At 43.9% G+C, this 18,276-nt stretch overlaps 2 protein-coding genes across 6 annotated transcripts in view; one reads left to right on the top strand and one right to left on the bottom strand.

Annotated features, from left to right (window-relative positions):
• The window catches only part of NPHP4 (nephrocystin 4), a 106,849-nt gene extending 91,910 nt beyond the window's left edge, over positions 1-14,939 (bottom strand). The window contains exons 1-4 of one of the 4 annotated variants that reach the window (XM_072977752.2): positions 14,800-14,939; positions 11,086-11,146; positions 10,197-10,342; positions 7,550-7,702 (exon numbers count right to left, since the gene is read on the bottom strand). In XM_072977752.2, coding sequence (XP_072833853.2) covers positions 7,550-7,702; positions 10,197-10,334 — 291 coding nt within the window. In that variant the 5' untranslated portion in view covers positions 10,335-10,342; positions 11,086-11,146; positions 14,800-14,939. Of the gene's footprint in view, positions 1-7,549; positions 7,703-10,196; positions 10,343-11,085; positions 11,147-12,442; positions 12,868-13,604; positions 13,628-14,629; positions 14,755-14,799 lie in introns of those variants that run through there. The other 3 variants (XM_020800015.3, XM_020800018.3, XM_020800014.3) reach the window with 3 other exon arrangements.
• A 2,389-nt stretch (positions 14,940-17,328) lies between these two features.
• KCNAB2 (potassium voltage-gated channel subfamily A regulatory beta subunit 2) overlaps positions 17,329-18,276 on the top strand; it is a 92,370-nt gene continuing 91,422 nt past the window's right edge. For both annotated transcript variants that reach the window (XM_072977751.2, XM_072977748.2), the window contains exon 1: positions 17,329-17,427. The gene's annotated coding sequence lies outside the window, so the exon portion shown is untranslated. The remainder of the gene's footprint in view (positions 17,428-18,276) is intronic.

The raw sequence follows: 18,276 nt of genomic DNA, 5'->3' as shown, positions 1-18,276 counted from the left end.
AGCTCCCAGAAATCCCGGCCTGTATAGGTGGTGGTGAAGACTTCTGGGAGCTGTAGTCCAAGAACATCTAGAGGCCCAAGGTTGGGGACCACTGCTCTATAGGACTGTGCCTGAAAATGGGTCAGCAGCCAGTAGAGCTGTTATAACAGGGGAGTCATATGTTCCCCGTAGCCAGCCCCAGTCAGTAATCCGGCTGCTGCATTTTAGACCCGATGAAGTTTCCTGGCCCTTTCCAGAGGCAGTCTCACATAGTGTGTTATAGCAATCCAGCCAAGATGCAAATAAGGCATATATTACCATAGTTAAATCAGACCTCTCCAGGAAGAGGCACAGCTAGCACACTAGATATAATTGTACAAATGCACTCCTGGCCACTGCTGAAACCTGGGCATCCAGGTTCAGCAATGAATCCAGGAACAGCCCCAAACTTCAGAAGCAATGTAACCCCATCCAGCACAGGCTGCATCCCTATTCATTGATCTGTCTTTCAACTGACCAGGAGCACCTCTGTCTTTTCTGGATTAAGTTTCAGTTTATTCACCTTCATAAATTTCATATGGAATGTAAAAATTCCAAGGAAATAAAATTATCTACTCAAGCACCAATTATATCCATGCATAGAGATAGCATTATTTGCTAATTGTATGTCTCCCCTGCCAATCAATGGGGCAAGAGGGGGGCACCAGCAATTCCATATTTCAGACAAGTTTCCATGTTTGCTGTTAAAAGACAAGCATCAACTGGTTTTCTGTAGAGGCATCGCCGTATCAGTTCTCCACTGCCCAAAACACTTTTTAGACGTGTCCATTTCACAAGGAAGTTTGAGAAAATGTTATCATGCAGCGGGACCTCAAAAAACTCTCCAAACAAGTGCTCCCAAATTACACCCAAAAAAAAAAAAAACTTGAACAGTGGCAACACAAAGCTCTTCATTAGCAAGAACAGAATGGCTGAGAGGAAGTGGCAAATTATCCATGCAAGAATCCTGCTTGAGACAAATGAAACGGAATTCTCCTGCCCTCTTTAGAACTGCTTATCTGGATTGAACAGCTACTCTTCCCCAATACAAAATAAATAACCTTCTAAAGCCCTCATATGTGGCTCTATGCCAGTCCCTGTTGCCGGAACACCCTCAATGCAAAACAAAACAGAATAAAACAAAACAAAACAAAACAATATTCCAGACCAACAAGGACAAGAACTCTTTGAGAATGTCAGAGCCTATGCCTTATTGAGCAAGGAGGAAGTGTTGTGGTCTGCATAAGGAACAAGAATAAAGCTTCTGAATTTTTCAGACTGGCACATCTTCCTGTCCTTTTTAAGGGTCAGAGGCTATCACTGATACATTCTGGCCAACTGCTGACCACCTAAGGGCCACAAGTCCTCTTTTAGAGACAACTACTCAGTTTGGGATGTGGTGGCGCTGCGGGTTAAACCACAGAAGCCTCTGTGCTGTAAGGTCTGTAGATCTTCAGCTGTAAAATCGAATCCACGCAATGGAGTGAGTGCCCGTCGCTTGTCCCAGCTCCCGCCAGCCTAGTGGTTCAAAAGCATGCAAATGCGAGTAGATAAATAGGAAGGTAACAGCATTCCATGTCTAAGTTGCACTGGCCATGTGACCACGGAAGATTGTCTTCAGACAAATGCTGGCTCTATGGCTTGGAAACGGGGATGGGCACCAACCCCTAGAGTCGAACACGACTGGACAAAAATTGTCAAGGGGAACCTTTACCTTTACCTTACTCAGTTTGAGGGGCTGCCAAAGATTTCTCTTGAGCAACTGGTCCTCCAGTTGAATGCCTGTCCAATTCATGTCTGGTATAAAGGTTTTTTTAAAAAAAACTAAGAACTTTGAGGGAAATCAGGGGCCTTGAAGACAGATATCATCCACAGGCAGCAGCCCTAGAACAGACTCTGAAGCAGGCCACAGTGCTCCACACTCCAGTGAGAAGCACTGCAATTCCATTTAAATTATAAAGATAAATCACTTCTAATTTTGCATCTGTATGCATAAACTACTTATACCTGCATTAATGATATTTTACACAGATGATGCTTAGGATTCCCCTCAATTGTATAATTCTGTGGTTGTACGATTCTGTGCCCTCTGAAGCCTTAAGCACTTGTGCTGCACCCATTTTCCCTTTATGAAATGAAGAGGTAAAAGGCACAGTGTGACAACAAGACTCTTGAAAACCATTTTTTCTAATCCTAAGGATCCACCTCTTTTATATTTGAATACAAAAGGTAACTCACTGAAACGGAAAATGGGCAGGGGAAGGGGTAACTGGGACGCAGAGACCTGTGCATAGTGAGGCACCACAGAGCAGAACTACAGCAGATTGAAAACTGCAGCTCCTGGCTAAGTTGTGGACTTCGGCTGGCCCATTCCTGGAGCAACAGCACCCTCTGCTGCCTCACTGTGCTACAATACCTCATAAGAAATAAAGATATCCAGTCACTTGCCAGCTCCTTTTCAGTATGGATTAGACAGTCACAAAAAAAGCATAACTGTGACGTGAACACTAAAAAGGATTTACAGCTCAATCCAAATCCTTCAGGGCAATTTACTGGGAGCAGGATAAATTTGTAGTACAGGTAAGGAATCCTCCCTCGACCGTTTCACCCAATTAATGATGACATGGACTTGAGGGATCTCAAGGCCTCTAAAGAAGTCAGTTACATACAGCTGATGTCAAATAAATCTACCTAGTTTTACACTTTTGAGGGATCCAATGACCTCAGTGCCAGTATTCTTCAAGTCACAGCACCCATATGTGGGTCTGGCGCTGAAGTTCCCCAGTGCCTGAAAAGCGTAAAACTATATAGATGGATACAAGTTCTTCTTCCCTTACAGTTTTATTGCCAAGAGGCTTAAAATGGAAATGGGGGTAAGTCCTCTTTGTATGGGCACTGATAATACAAATGGGAATGACCTCTCATTTCCAACAGGTTGAGTACATATCTAATGTTCTTGGCCCATGAAAAAAACTGTAAGGGAAGAAAAACTTTTTTACACTGAGAAATGAACATCATCCACCAGAAAAAGGTTACAGTTAGGTGGCACAATTTCACATGTAAAGGTCAGCAAATGATTCATAGCAGGAGACCCTTCTCTAACTAAACACAGCAAACATGCCCCATATCTCCATTTAATTCCAATTATTAATAACTGATACCAGTACCTAGTGCATTATTTGTCAAACATAATGTGAATACCTCAAGAGCAGCCCCAGCTGCAGATCCAAGCACCCTGACCATGAATGAACAAACCTCTTGCCAGCTGTGAAGGCACAAACAGGCCACTCTAGGTTCCCTGGAGCCACTGCATGGACTGAAAACAGAACGAAGCTGAACAGACTCTATTGCTATACTGCTCTAACAGTAGTTTTTCCTTATATTCAGCTGAAGTCTGGCTTCCTGTAACTTGAGCCCACTATTACATGTCCAGCACTCTGGGACAATTAAGAACAGACTCTGCTCCTCCTCTGTATGACTACCTCTCAAGTATTTAAAAAGTTCTATTATATCTCCCCTCGATCATCTTCATTGAAGGCTAAACATGCCCAATTCTTTCAGTCTTTCCTCATAAGGCCTTCCTCACTGTTACCCTCCTTATACTTGCTGCAGTTTGTTAAAGCATCTTTCTTAAAGCATGATGTCCAGAATGCAGTACATGAGGCCTAACCAGTGCAAAATATAATCTGCTCCAGAATTTTCCCTGGGATTTTTGTCAGGCTGATTGGTCTGGAGTTCCCAGATTCCCCCTTTTGGAAGACAAGGAAAACTTTAGCCCTCCTCCAATTATCTAGCACTTCATCAACCTCCATGTTTTCAAGAAAATAATAGACAGTTGTGAAATCTCTTCAGCTAGTTCCGTCAATATCCTTGGATGCAGTTCATCTGGCCCCAAAGATCTAAACACATTTAAAGTAGTAAGGTACTCTTTGACTATTTATCAGTCTGAAGCTGCAATCCTGTGCTCTCCCTTTGTACACATCTGCATAGAGGATCAAAGATTACATTTTTTTAAAAAAGATGGAGCTGCAGTAGGAATTTTTCTTTGTCATTTTTCCATCCATGCTGACTAGTTGAGCCCCTAGTTCTTTTCCCTGTCTTTTGGTATTCATGTACCTGCTCTTTTGTTGCTTTTAGCATCTTTTGCTAACCTTAGTTCATTCTCAGCTACTGTCTTCCTAATGCCATCTCTGCAATTCTTTGCTACTTGTCGGTATTCTTGCTTTGTGGTTTGGCCTTCCTTCCATTTCCTGTAAGTGTCCTTTTTTCAGGTCCTCTCTGACCTTTTTTGTGAAGCCACCTCGATGAATCCTACTCCTCTGCTTTCTTCCTCCATTTTTAGTAAGAGAAAATTATCAGCTACACAATGGAGGAATTTCTTGGAAGGTCCATATTTGACAGAATGCTTCTCCCAAATGATACCAGGATAACTGAAATCTCCCATTATTGCTACATATCATCTCCTTGAAATTATTGCCATCTGTTTTTCAAAGGTTTCATCCAATTTGGCAGTCAAATAGCAGACTCTAACCACCATGTTCCTTTTCTATTTTACCCCAATTATATTAATCCAGATGCAATCAATGGGACAAGTGAGCTCATCCTCCTGCATTTCCACACAGGAATGTTTATCCCTTTCTATTCTTTCAGGAGGTGTGAACGATTTATAACCTTCAATTGCTGTATTCCATTCCTTTGGAGTCATCCCACCAAGTTTCAGTTACTCCAGTCAAGTCATATTTTCTCTACTGAAATAACATTTTGAGTTATTTGTTTCCCATATCCCTGTCACTTGTATATAGACACTGGAGACTGAGTGATTTGCAGCCTATTTTGTTATCTACATTTCTATTAAGATTATTAATGGACCCCATTAGAGGTCCTTGCTCTGTTCTTCTTACTGTACATAAGCCTTCATCTGTCTTTTCCTCCAAGTTTTCATCTCCCTCCCTCTTCCAATATATTTTAAAGCCCTCCTGATGAAGTTCTTCATGCTGTGGCCAAATATATTCTTCCAAGTTTTTGTGAGCTGCCACCCACCACTTGACAACAGTCCATCTTCCTGGAAGCTCACCCCATGCACTACTTTTGCAGCCAGTTGTTGTCCCAGAGTATTTTTCTTTCCCTTTCTATTCCTCTTCTGAGTACTTCTAGGATGGATATAAGAAGACTCTCTGGACCTCAAAGTCCTAGAGTTTCCTTCCCAGCACTTCATAGCCTGATGTGATTTCTTCACGGCTCCTCTTGGTGTTTCATTCATTCTTACATCTATGAGAAGAAAGCGGTATGCCTCCGTAGGTTTTATGGGTGGTGGCAATCTTCCATCACATCCCTAGTCTCCCTGTAGGGAGACAGCATACTGGGTGGGTCCATGGATCTTCCCAGCATAGTTCAGTTCTAATCCCCCACAACAGGGAGTCACCTATTACAACAAATCTTCTTTTTGTAGGGTGTGAGTTTAATTACTCTGTTTTGCTGAACTTCAGCCTCTCTCGTGTCCTCCTGTGGAGTCTCCTGTATGCTTTCTTCTTCACGATGTCTCCTCTTCAAGAATCTGGAAGCGGTTTTGCAGTTCCTAACTGTGACCCTGTTCCACTGTGCTTTCTCCACTATGTTTGTTCTCTCTTCAGCATTCTCCTCCTCTGTCTGTCATGCTGTTCTTCCACGTCCACATCCATTGTAGTTTGCTGTCAGAGTTGTTGCTATTTCATATTAATGTTCCATCTTTGCTTTGTTCATGCAGAGGTAATATAGCGCTAAACTAGGTGATCCAGCACTAAACTCAGTAGTTGTTTCTTTTTTAAGCAATACTTCAGAGAGACTAGGAAAAAAGACCACAGTGGTGGGATTTCCACTGTTCAAACCATCATGCCCAGCACAGAACTTCACCCAAATGCCACCCATAATCACACACATCCATCCTTTGGAGAATGAAACAATTGATCACAAAGGGAAAAATCCATTCCAATTGTTCTGGCTTCAAAAAGTAGAAACCTTTAGCAGCACGGTGGGGGGGGGGGTGGCACCAAAAAGAGCCAGACTGATTCAAATGGGCCTTTATGCCATGGATCAGTTAAAAAGGAAAAGGAATTCGTTTATTTTACACCCACAGCAAATTCCACAGTATTTGATCGTGTACTTGGAACATGGGGACCTGCTTTGATTTCTGCGTGGGTCTCCTGGACAAACCTGTTCGAGTTTCCTAATATTCACCTCTAGATTTCAATGCCCTCTACATTGGGTATCCTTGAGCAAAGCAAGCCACCAGCAGGAGCAACTCCACCCATAGATTGGGGGGGCTGATGAAGGTGCCAGCAGGGCACTAGGGGGTGCCATGGAGATGGCCAAGGGTGCAGTCACCCTGGGAGAGGCAGAATCAAACTCAGAATGGGAATACCTGTGGGCAGATGTGCAGGATTGGGAGGTTTGCAGAGAAGAGACTGTGGAGGATAACTGAGACCGTGGATCAGAGGACTGGGAGTCACTCAAGCAACAGGAACCATGAACTGGCAAGTAAGTCAATTGTCATGTGCCACCTGACAAAGCTGCACAAGTACACTGGGACCAGCAAAGGGTCCATAATGCTCACTGAGGCAGGCATCAGAGTAAACCCCAGAGACACTGCAGGTGTGAATGTGACAGAACCCCACAACCTGGGCCCAGCAGGGAACGCCATGCCATAGTCTCTGGCCAACCCATTGAGTCAACAGGCCTCCAGGGCTGTTCACACTCTCTCACACACACACACACAAACACACAAACACACTCTCTCTCTTGGAATGAGGATACACTGCTGATGCCATCACTGCTTATGCCCACATGAAAGGCACATTAGGCCTGCTCACTATGCCAGGGTGAAGACAGCAAACTTCCGCCGGTGAAGCCCACTGTCCATCTCTATACAGTCCCTTTGTTGTGGCACTCACTGCCTCTCCCACTTACATGGGGTCCTGTAGTTGGTAGGGGAGAGGAGATTCTTTCTACCTGCCCCAGACACCTCCTGAGGACTAGTCAAGTGCAGAACTTGTAGTTACCTGTAGGTGCTCCATTGAAGCTTAGTGAAATTCAGCCCAGTTGCTCATCCTGTTAACATTAGCTAAACTTAAATGAACAGTTGTGTTTCAGCAATCCCTGGTGTTGTGATGGAGGAGGCAACGTAGGTGGCTCACACCCATATACTACAAAACAAGCATACACTTTTCATTTTCTTTACAGATGTCATGAACTGCTTACATATTTTCATGCCTTTTGTCACTTTAATAATAACAGTTCCTTGTCAACACATTGGTTCCAACTTCAGGAGACTCTTTTCAGGGCTTTCTAGATACAGGGTACTGAAAAGCAGTTTACCATTGTCTCCTATTGGGGGCATCTTAGGACTAGGCAGCTTGCCAAAGCTTACACAGGCTGGCTCTTCTTCTGGGACACACAGGGGGGAACCTTTCCGGGTAGATACCCAGCTCACGGAACTGCTCAGGACTCTTCTTTGCTCCATGTACTAGAGACATTACTCAGAGCATGTCTTCCTTACCTCACCAAAGACCACAGTAGGAGGATGCCCTGGTGCAGTTCTGAGGGGCTTTGAGGCACTTCTCCACATCTTCCCAAAGAAATGACAATAGGCAGCATCGAAGAAAGAAAGGCACAGCTGAAATTCTACATCCATCATATTGTCCAATGCTCTCTGCCAAAGGAAGACCAAACACGAGTGAGGTAAATTAACATTATCTCAGCATCCACAGTGGCTTGGTGGGGTCACATTTCAAAGAAAGGGGGAATTATCTGCAACTGTCTGAACAAATCTCTTTGCTACAGCCCTTTCAATATCCTGAAGAGTTTAGAATCCAGACGTTAAATAGTCTCTTATTCCCAACCACTTATGTTTCATCTCTAATCAGTCAACTGCAAAAGAAACTATGAGCCAGATGGGGAATCTCCATGGGCCACATCTCATCCATGGTTGGAAGACTCCTGGTCACTGCCTTAGGAGGGAGTTCTCAGTCAATATCAAAAGTCATGGTGGAATATCCTGTTCTTGGATACTGTGTTTAGGCTGCTGGCAGCTTTCTAGGTCATCCAGAATACTTTGAAATGTGCCTATATTATGGCACGGAAATGAGCAGATAACGGAGGCGCTGGTGTCACACGCTCCCAGTGAACAACTCCCATAAGAAGAGAAGCTACTATTTTTTGAGGAAATGGATATGAAATGAGTAATTTAAACACAAATGGTATCACACTGCTTCTTTGCCTTAAAACAGAAATGGTGAGCACTGTTAAAATCACACAGGAGACCTAGTCCAGTATGTCAACCATGGTCATCTCTGATTTAGCACTGTCAGCTCCCAATTAGTCCTCACTCGTAATACCACTGGCAAGCGCAGGATTATAGCATAAAGATATTACCAAGCATGCTATTAAAGATTCAGTTGTTCTGCATTATTTAACAGCCCAGCATTTTAACCCACTGAATGCTTTAGGCTAGAGATTGGCAGGACGATGCTTTCACATCTTGTTTGCAGATCAGGATTTGGGAGTGAGAAGTCAATCACCCCTTGAAGAAGGGTGCAGAAAAAGAAGACTGCTCAAAATGTTCAGTGCTACATGTATCTACCTGTCCACCCCAGAAGAGACTCACTTAACTAAAAGAAGGTTCTCCCTAAAACAGGTCACCCCATCACTGCCACCCCTACCTTTTCTAGATGGATCGAGAAAAGAGAGATAGATTATGGAAGAAAAAGCCAATAGATAAAGTCATGTATATACAGTATATATGTGGTGGCGGGGGAAGGGGGACTGTGGCATGTGTTCATAATCTGAAAGCATTTACAGTGGTGCCTCACTTAACGATTGCCCCAATTAAGAGGATCTTTTTGTGAACGCAATTGTGATCGCAAAACGATGGTCTAAATGGGGGAATTTTGTTTTGCGATGTTTTTTTAACAGCTGATTGGCGGTTTCAAAATGGCCACCAGGTGATTAAAATGGCTCCCCGCTGTGTTTAGGGATGGATTCCTCGCTATACAGGCAGCGAAAATGGCCGCTATATGGAGGATCTTCGCTGGACGGTGAGTTTTTACCCCATTGGAACGCATTGAACGGGTTTCAATGCATTTCAATGGGTTTTTTTATTTTCGCTTTACAATGTTTTCACTTAATGGCGATTTTCCTGGAACGGATTATCGTCGTTAAGCGAAGCACCACTGTATATTCTAACTTTGTATAGTGCAGTCCATATACAGGAAATGCCATTGAGTCTAAATAAATAAAAATCACAATAGGAACCACTACATTCAAACAAGTTCCTTAAGCCAAGAAACCTCTACAGGAGGTGATACTCCTTGTTTGAATCTCTGATGGAAAATCATCAGCTACATTAAGAATGGGAATGTTTGGGGGGACCTAGAGCATAGGAATGACTGGGGCCATTCTATCCTCCCCAAACAAGATTTTTCTTATCACTTCCTATTTTCACAGTTCCTCTCTGGGTTTGGTTGTTTGTTTTATTTTCCTTAACGTTGAGTAATTTGAAGTTACCTGCACCCCATTTTAGAATAAAATCACCAATCTGTGGCGCTTCCAGGACAAGAAAATGACATTTGCATAGTATTCCATATACGTTTCCAGCACATTGTGGAGTGGGGGGCGGCAGCTCAGGGGCCAGATGAGGCCTATAAACCACACCTTCTCCATCTTGACTTTCTGTAAAGATGCATTTCTGCCAAAAGAAATGGCCCCTGGATACCCTGGCTCAGTTCCTAACACCCCAACACAGCTATTGCTGCCAGCAAGGAGATCCAATTGTGACAACATGCTGCTCAGAGTTTTATTTGGAAAAGGGAGTTCTACATGTCTCTACACAGAAATATTACTGGATGGATAGATACCAGATTCCCATCTCTGTCCCAAAAATACCCCAAGGGTCACCTAGTACAACCACTGGGGAATGTAGGAAACCCCACAGCTAAAGCAGATGGTCACCCATTCTCTGCTTAAAGCCTTTCAATGAAGGAGAGTCCTCTACCTTCCAAGATAATCCATTCTACTATCAAAAAGTTCCAGATATTGCAAGGTTCCTCCTAATACAAAGAAAATCTCATTTCTTGTAAGTGCATGCAATCTGAATCCAACTTAAAATATTGAAATGTACTTTGGGATATGCACAATTTCAGTTTTACCTGCTTCAAGATATTCCCCTCCAGCTGCTTCAGGACACACTGAAATGCTGTTGATTCTTGGGGTGACAATTTTCGTCTCCTCTGGTTGTGTGGCGGGACAGCCAAATTTTGTACAAAGGTCCTTTGCCATTCTCCCATCTTGCTGCCTAAAACAAGGATACCATTTCACTTCAGTCACTGACATCCAGGTATCAGTAAACTGTAGTATTCGACCCTGGTAATACTCTGGCCCCTGACCTACTGGAATGTGGATATGCATATCTGAGTTCAGATTTGTGCACCAAATTAACAGCGTTAAGTTAAATTTAGTTAACTTAAAAATAATACATTAAATCCTTTCTCATTGGTATAAATTGAAAGTACTGTACCATGTTTGCTTTTTAAATATGCAGGACTATTTAGAAATACATTTCATACAAACATCACTACCATCTGTTGTCTGAAAACAGTAATTTTAGAACAATCCAGCACATTTAGAAATTTCTACACCCCCCCCCCCAAAGATCATTCCCAATGGATGTTAAGGAATATTATGAAGTTCTGATGATATATTGTAGAACAGTTGGGTGTTATGCCTCTCTCTGTTCAAAAGAAATACTATCTTGGCTTTTAAACTGGATGAGAACAAGCAGTTGGGGACTTGAATCAACACGGGGCGAGAGGAGATGCCTTTGGGAAGTTTAATAGGGGGAACCACTTTTCAATTTAGTGGCACCCAATTTAACCAGTAAGACAGCTGAGATGACAGAATGAGCATAGCTACAAATCTATTATTTGTGTCCAGAAGCCAGCCCAGAATCAGGTGCAATGGGTTGAAGTTCCCACGTGTGAATGAGTCAGCATAGAAAGGCTTTTCTGCCTGACTGAGAGCTGAAGACTGATACGTTACCCCTTTTAGCCAGCTCACAGGAAAGAACAGTCCTGCTTCTTTCATGGTCTATAGGTTGAAACTGGAAAACAGAAACAACAGAAACAAGAGTTCAATCCAAGGCCTTCGAAGCTTGTGGAACATCTCATCTTGCCATGACACTGCAAAGCTAAGCTGCTTAAGCTTTGCTGAAAGAATATATGGGCAATGGTCACTTGAGCAATGTAAAGCAATCTCCTTCTTCTAGGGAAGAGATGACAGAATCTGTTAATGTACATTTGACCCGTCTTGTGATTCTTCTCTTCCACTGCAATGTAAAAATATACGAGCCAGGTTACCTTTCTTTTTTGCTGTTCCCCTTCTTGTATCTTTAGGATAATGCATATGGAGAATCAAACTACATCAGACATGTGGTACTGACAAATGTCTGCCTTAGCATGGGGTTTTCCACATTTATATCTTGCATGTAGTGTGCCTTGTTTTGTGAAAAGTAAACATGGGCTTAATTTGCAAGTTTGATTGCTGGGGCAAGTGTCACTGAGAAAATTCTATCATGGACAGGACACCAGGTTGATGGCAGATAATAAAGTCCCTTTAACATATAGTTTGACCTATGTCCACATGTGAGCACACAGACATGTATGGATTGTTTCAAAACAATTCTGAGCAAACTGAATTAATTAATTGATTTGTATGCCACTTCCATTAGTGACAAAATACTATTCTGGGCAGTTTACAATAAATACGATTCTATCTTACTCTCAGTTAAGTTTGATTAGGACTGAAACCTATGACCCTAGCAAGGTGGAAGCTGCTGCTTACTACTGCATAACTTGGTGAAGCTCAGCAGCCAAATCAGGGAAAAACATGGCACTAAGGAAAATACTAAAAGAGCACCCTGGCTAGCCATAACCACAGCATCTGCAACAACATTTCTGATCCTTGCTAATCAGAGTCACAAATCTTTGTAGAGCCCTAAGAATCATCTGGTCCAAACCACTGCAGGAATGACAGCCAAGCCATTACCCAGCTCATCCTAATGTGAAGGAAGTTAATTCATGAAAAGAAAGCACCTCCAAGATGTTATCCTAGCCCGGGGGGGGGGGGGTGGCGGGGGACTACAGCAGACTAAGCAGACTGTACTAGAAATGGAAAATCAGCACTGCTAAAAATAGCAATGATGAATCTCCAAAACCGCCATTTCTTTCTAAATCTTGCATCCAAAACATTTTATGTGCATTCATCTTAATGCTGGCCCTGCACTCAACATACAGCCCTCAGCAGGCTGCTGCTACTTACACCAAGACCCAACTCTGCAATGTTGGTAATTTTTGCAAACTTGCAAGGCCTGTATGAAGATTTGGCTTAAGCTCCTCACCTGCATTGGTATCCAGTCTCAATGATGCATACCAGGTCAGCATGTTCAGTCAAATCTCTTGCCCTTTCTTTAGAGACTAACAAGGGTTTTAAAATGAAACGGTTTGTATTCTTTATTGCTTTTAAATCTGTTTTAGTATCACTTTTACCTAACATTTTAAATTCTTTTTAATGTTTGAATAATTTACTGTTTATAGCTCTTCAAACTATGTTTTTAATGATGTAAGCCACTTCGGTTCCTTTTATAGAAGAAGGGCAGGGTAAAAAGACTTCCAAAAAATGTTTTTTCTAATAGTCTTTTCAATAAAAGATTTGCAATTCTTGAATGCCAGGCAGTAGCAGTTTGCCAATCTGGTGTTCAACTGCCGCTAACAGGCCTGTTCCAATGTTCTCTCTAGTGTTGTTATTGGATCTGGTTGTTCATTTCTGTAAAGAAAAATATACACATGTATCCACTCATAGGAAAACATTTTTGGTGACCGGAAGAAATATCCAAAAATCTACAATTATGGTGATGCTTTTATTGACACTCACCAACAGGAAAGTGTTACCGCAGGAAAAAAAATCTTTTGGGTTCCACAATACAGTACATTGCTTAACCATCCCAGCACGAGCTTTGAAATATACTCTTGAGTCTCAACAGGGTGCCGTTCCTGTTCTCTGTTCATTTTTTAGAGACTACAGAAAGCACTTTTTATCCTGGCAAACATGTGGAAGAATAACTGGAAAAAATAATTTCAACATATTATTTTGGGAAATGGAGGGGGCATTTTTATTATGTTTTATAAACAGCATATAATAACCAAAAGCTTTTCTCTTCAGGTAGGCTTTCCTTTAAACTGCAGGTTGACCAATGCGATTTTTAAAGGGGACTATTTTATTCTGTTGTTTTGTTTTTAAATATTGCTTCTTATTAGGAGTTTCAATATACAGTACCTATTTAATGCTCTTTTAACATTGTAATAAATTATTATCTAGCTTTTAACTTTGTTTCTTTTGGTACTGTGTAAGCCACCTTCAGGAGAATGGCAGTATATAAATATTTTAAATAAATAAATATGTGCCATATTACTTTTATCACTTGAAAATCTCTTCGGAAACAAAGTAACATAAAAACATTGTTTCAAAGCAAAGCAACATACAGGTTTAAAGCCAACAATTACCTTCAGTTTCACATAACACAGCTAGACTGGGGATTATAGATAATATAGTCCAAAAGAGCCTGCATACAGCCAGGGGTTCTTCACAGGGCAGCTACATTTTAACCTGTACTTTCTCAAGTCTTGAGGCCCAGAAACTATGAAAGCAGCTTTTAATTTTAAACATTTTACATATTTTTCCTGTTTTTGATGGTCAATTTTATTGGTGGCCTTGGGTCCTTTTTTAAAGGAGAAAAATGGGGTAGAAATATTTTAAATAAAATAAACATTGGCCATCCTGAGAGCTACCAACAGGGGCCAAATACGATACTCCATTCCAGAGAATTAACTATATAAAGGTCTGTTGGGATTTCCACTGAGCTAGCAACATTTCAGCCTGTATTTCGCCAAGCCTTTTAAAGCCCAAAAGTTATGAAAACAGCTTTCAATTTTAAACGTTTCAATTTTTTTTCCTGTTATCTTCAAGCTCATTTTACTGGCCGCCTTTTAAGGGAAAAAAGGCAGGATAAAAATAATACTAATTTGGCCGTCCTGAGAGCTACCAACAGGGACCAAATAAAATATCTCTTCCCACAGGACCAACTCTATTAAAGTCTGTGGGAATTCCTGCCTTAATTTCGTCCCCAATGCATTAAAAAGGGCGGGAAAAGGCGAACTCTCCACATGCTCAGAGGCACATTCCCTCACAAGCGCTACTCAACCAAAGACACCCTCCTTCTTCAGAGGAAAGCCTAACCATCCTCCCCAATGGGCGCTGAGTATTAATTGAAGAATTAAAAGGCCAAAAATAAGGGAGGCTGAGAACTTTCCAGAACCATCGAGAAAAGGCGGTAAAACGTGGCCCCGCGGCACCTGAGGGGATTCTGCAGCCACCCAATCAGCGCCACGGACACAAAAGAAAGGGGCGCCAAAGCGGTCAAGGGAGGGGGAAAGAGGCAGCCAATCCGCGCCCTCCTCTCATGGCTTCTCCCAATAAGAAGGGCCAGAGGGGGTGCGCTCCCCAATTCTTCTCCCGCCCCCACTTTTACCTGCCACTCTCCCGCCCGCCTTCTTTCGGCTCTCCACCGCCATCTTGTTGGGATCGAACCTTCCCCTCCAGGAGGGGGAGAAGAGTAGCGGAAAAAAAGTTTCCCCTTAGGCACCGACTTCTCCGACACAGATAAACCTCAATATTAGCTTTGAAAATCCGTTTCCTTACTTCTTCCCCTCACTTTGCCTCTTCTCGCCCTGGCTTCCTCCTCGTCTTTCTCGCTCTTTTTCTCTTCCCCCCCTCAGAAGCTTCGCAATTGGTACAACCCAGGCTAGAGTGGCGGCAGCTGTTGTAGCATCGGCGTTGCCTTGGGAACGGATTCAGGGGGCGGGGCCTCGGGAGGGCAAAAAAAGCCCGCGCGCGGGAACAAGTACGGAGAGAAGCTCGGAGGAGAAACATGGCTGAGCTGCCAAGTTTTTCTATCCTTGCTGATCCTGTGCATTAGGATGGTGTCTTTTCTCTTTAGCAAAGCGGATGCTGGTGTACAATCTTTCCTTTCCACCATTATTACTTATGACCGCTAAAACCACATTTGCTTGGTGCTATAATACCGAATAAACTTTAAGCATCCATTTTTGTTTTGTCAACTGTGGCTCCAAACCTGTATCCCATTGAGAAGGACCAAGGGCCCTGTAATGTACCTGGTGCTTCCTTTCTTCAAACCTCATAACAACCTTGTGAGGTACATAAGGCAGAGAAGATGATGTACCACCTATTAAATACCATGGACCAGTGAGGACCTAAACCCAGATCTCCAATGTGCAACTCTAACCACTGTATCCTATTGCCTCCAGGTACCTAATTCAGTTTCTGCTGTGAGGAAGTAGGGTATATCCACATTCTTCAGTTAATACTCAGAGACTGGTACCCACTGAGGCGGTTGTTCTCAGACCGACCTGGCGGGGTTATTGTGATGATAAAGATACAAAGAGAGCCTTGCTTTGGTAACAGGAAAGACATGTTACTGTATTAACAAAGCTGATGTCGGTTTCAGTGCAACCTTCAATGTGATAACAACACCCTAAAATACTGATATGAAGATTAGAATGAAGAGATTCAGGAGAAAACCTTGAGCTTAAAGCTTAAAAGTCATAAATGCAGCTGCACCTCCAAAAGGAAGAAAATTTAAACTGGATATCACTCCCATCCTCTCTCAAAATATGAGCACATTTACACATTTGTTGTGCCTTAACTTCTATCCCAGATAAACACAACAGCTGAGTTCTGCTCTTTGAGCAGACCAATAAACTGATGCTCAGCAATGGACAACCTTCATCTAGTGATTTTCAGCAGAAGCAAGTTTAGCCAGACTAAGATATGCATGTTTACCTAGAAACCAGTGTCTCAGCAACGGGAATTTTGGATTGGGATTTGTGAAACTAAAGCTCAGGTCAGTGCTGAGCCAGGAGACTCGCTGGATGATCACACTTTTCAACATGACCTACCTCACAGGATTGATGTTGCAAAGCTAAACTTGGGAGAAGATGAGCCATGAACTTTTTCATGGAGCTGGGGGCAAGGCTGCATGGAGGTACATTACCAGAACATACTTATGTATCTGGCACCACTACAACACTCTGTTCACATTGAAACAATAATGCACAATAAACTCAGCAAGAAAGCATGCATGTCAATAAATTCATTAAGTAATCTAAGAACATTATAATTAATATAAATTATAAAATAAATAGCATAATTTAGTTCAGCTGGGTGCAGGCCTCAGTGATTTAGGTATCTGGCTGCCGAGGCAGGGCTTTGATTTTGCCTCCAGGATATCTGCAAGTGGAATCTGAAGGCCTTAGGGATGGACCTCAACAGATGGGAAACCCTGACTTCTGAGCGTTCAGCCTGGAGGCAAGCAGTGCATCACGGCCTCTCCCAATTTGAAGAGACTCTTGTCCAGCAGGCCAAGGCCATCACAAAAGCAGCAAAATCAGGGAGCTGGACAGGGGACAGATTGGATCTGTCTTCAGTGTGGAAGAGATTGTCACTCTCAAATTGGCCTTCTCAGCCACGCTAGACGCTGTTCCAAGTCCTCCATACAGAGCACGTTACCACAGTCTCTCGAGACTGAAGGATGCCTAATCTAAATAGATACAGAGAAGGATGTTATTGAAGAGTGTGGACCGCAGCTCGCCAATGCACCTTTTTGGAACTCCAGCTTTTCAGGACAGCAAAGGAAGCAAGAAAAAGAGGGCATTGCCAGTGGGTTTTTGAATGCCCATGGCATTGTTAACCCCAGCAATGATCAGTCAAAGTGCTGGTTGCATTATCATCCTGTTACCAGAATTTAAACCCCAATCCCCCCGCAGCCCGTTTCTTTTGTGGGTGCTGTGGAGGTTTTGGTTTCCTGGGAAGCAAGCCCCCTCTCCCCACCTTTCCCAGAGCGTTCTCCTAGGGGTTGAGGGGAAGCGTGGTTAGAGCAGCCCCGACACATCACGGAAAAGACGCAGGGAGCGACGCCGCCGCAGCGTCCCTGGGAGGGGACGAGGGATGCTGAGGGCGGAGGGATGCAGGGAGGCACACCTGGGTACCAAAGAGGCGGGGCTTGCCAGCCAGGCGGCCCAGCTTTGGCCCTACCGTCTGTCAATCCTAGGGAGGCGTTCCACGCTCTATCCAATCCCGGCTCGTAAGCATGCTCCGGCTATTTGCATGCCGCCGACGGACGTGGCCCGCCCGCCAATGGAGAGGCGCGGGGGCGGGGCCCGGCCTCCACGAGGGCGAAGATGGTGTGAGGTGGCGCGGCTGCTCCCGCTGTTGCTGCTGCTGCTGCTGCTGCTGCGGTCCTGCTTGCAGGTGCGGGGGGAGCGCCAGGGGGCGGGGCCGGGCGTGGTGGAGGGAGGGGGGGCGGTCATGCTGTGGGTCCGGGGGAAGGGGGGACTGAACAGGCGGGGATCGGGGGGGGCTTGGGGGCTTTGTACCGATTGCATTTGTTGTTTTCCTTGTTTTGGATGTTGCAAGGCTGCTTTCGGGTGGAGGGGACGCCTGCCTTCGCCCTTGGCAGGAAGAGGAGGGTGCCTGGAAATTTTTGGGGAGGGGGAGAGGAAGCCGCTGCCTCTGCTGCAATGCTAGCCAGAGCCGCGCTGGCCAGCAACGACATTGCAGCCTCGATTACGCCCCCCCCCAAAAAAAACACTCCCCGAAAGGCAACCCCAAACTATGCAAGCTGATGATTTTGAAAGCTTGTATTTTAAAAAAAGGAGGGGTGGCTCTGGAGGGTAGCTAGTGAAGGGATCGCCCCCCCCAGCATGGAAAGCAAATTATCTGCTCCTGTTTTTTGGGGGGGGGGGTTCAATGCTTTTGCCTTAAGGGTGGCCTCCTCTTGATGCAACAGAAGCACTGGTGACTCGTTCTGTGTGAGTGTGTGTTTGTGGTGTTCTTCCTACTCCTAGGATCTTGTCACTCCTCCTCCACCCCTTCAAAAAAAAATCCGCCCTAGCAGATACTGCAGTGCTTCCAGGGTCCTTGAAGGCAGAGTCTACCGGAGATCAGAAACCACAGGAATGATTCAGAGCATGTGAAGCCCTCATGTACCTGTGACCCAAGGTTTCTGTAATTTGGAATTTTGTAATCTCAGCTGGGTGGCTTTTTCCCCCTTTTCTTTTTGAAACACCCGGCTTTCAAAGCATTGCCTTCTCCTCCCAC

The sequence above is a fragment of the Pogona vitticeps genome, chromosome 7, assembly GCF_051106095.1.
Source record: "Pogona vitticeps strain Pit_001003342236 chromosome 7, PviZW2.1, whole genome shotgun sequence".
Lineage (NCBI taxonomy): Eukaryota > Metazoa > Chordata > Lepidosauria > Squamata > Agamidae > Pogona > Pogona vitticeps.
The sequence above is the reverse complement of the archived record's forward strand: the minus strand, read 5'-3'. Positions and strand labels throughout refer to the sequence as shown.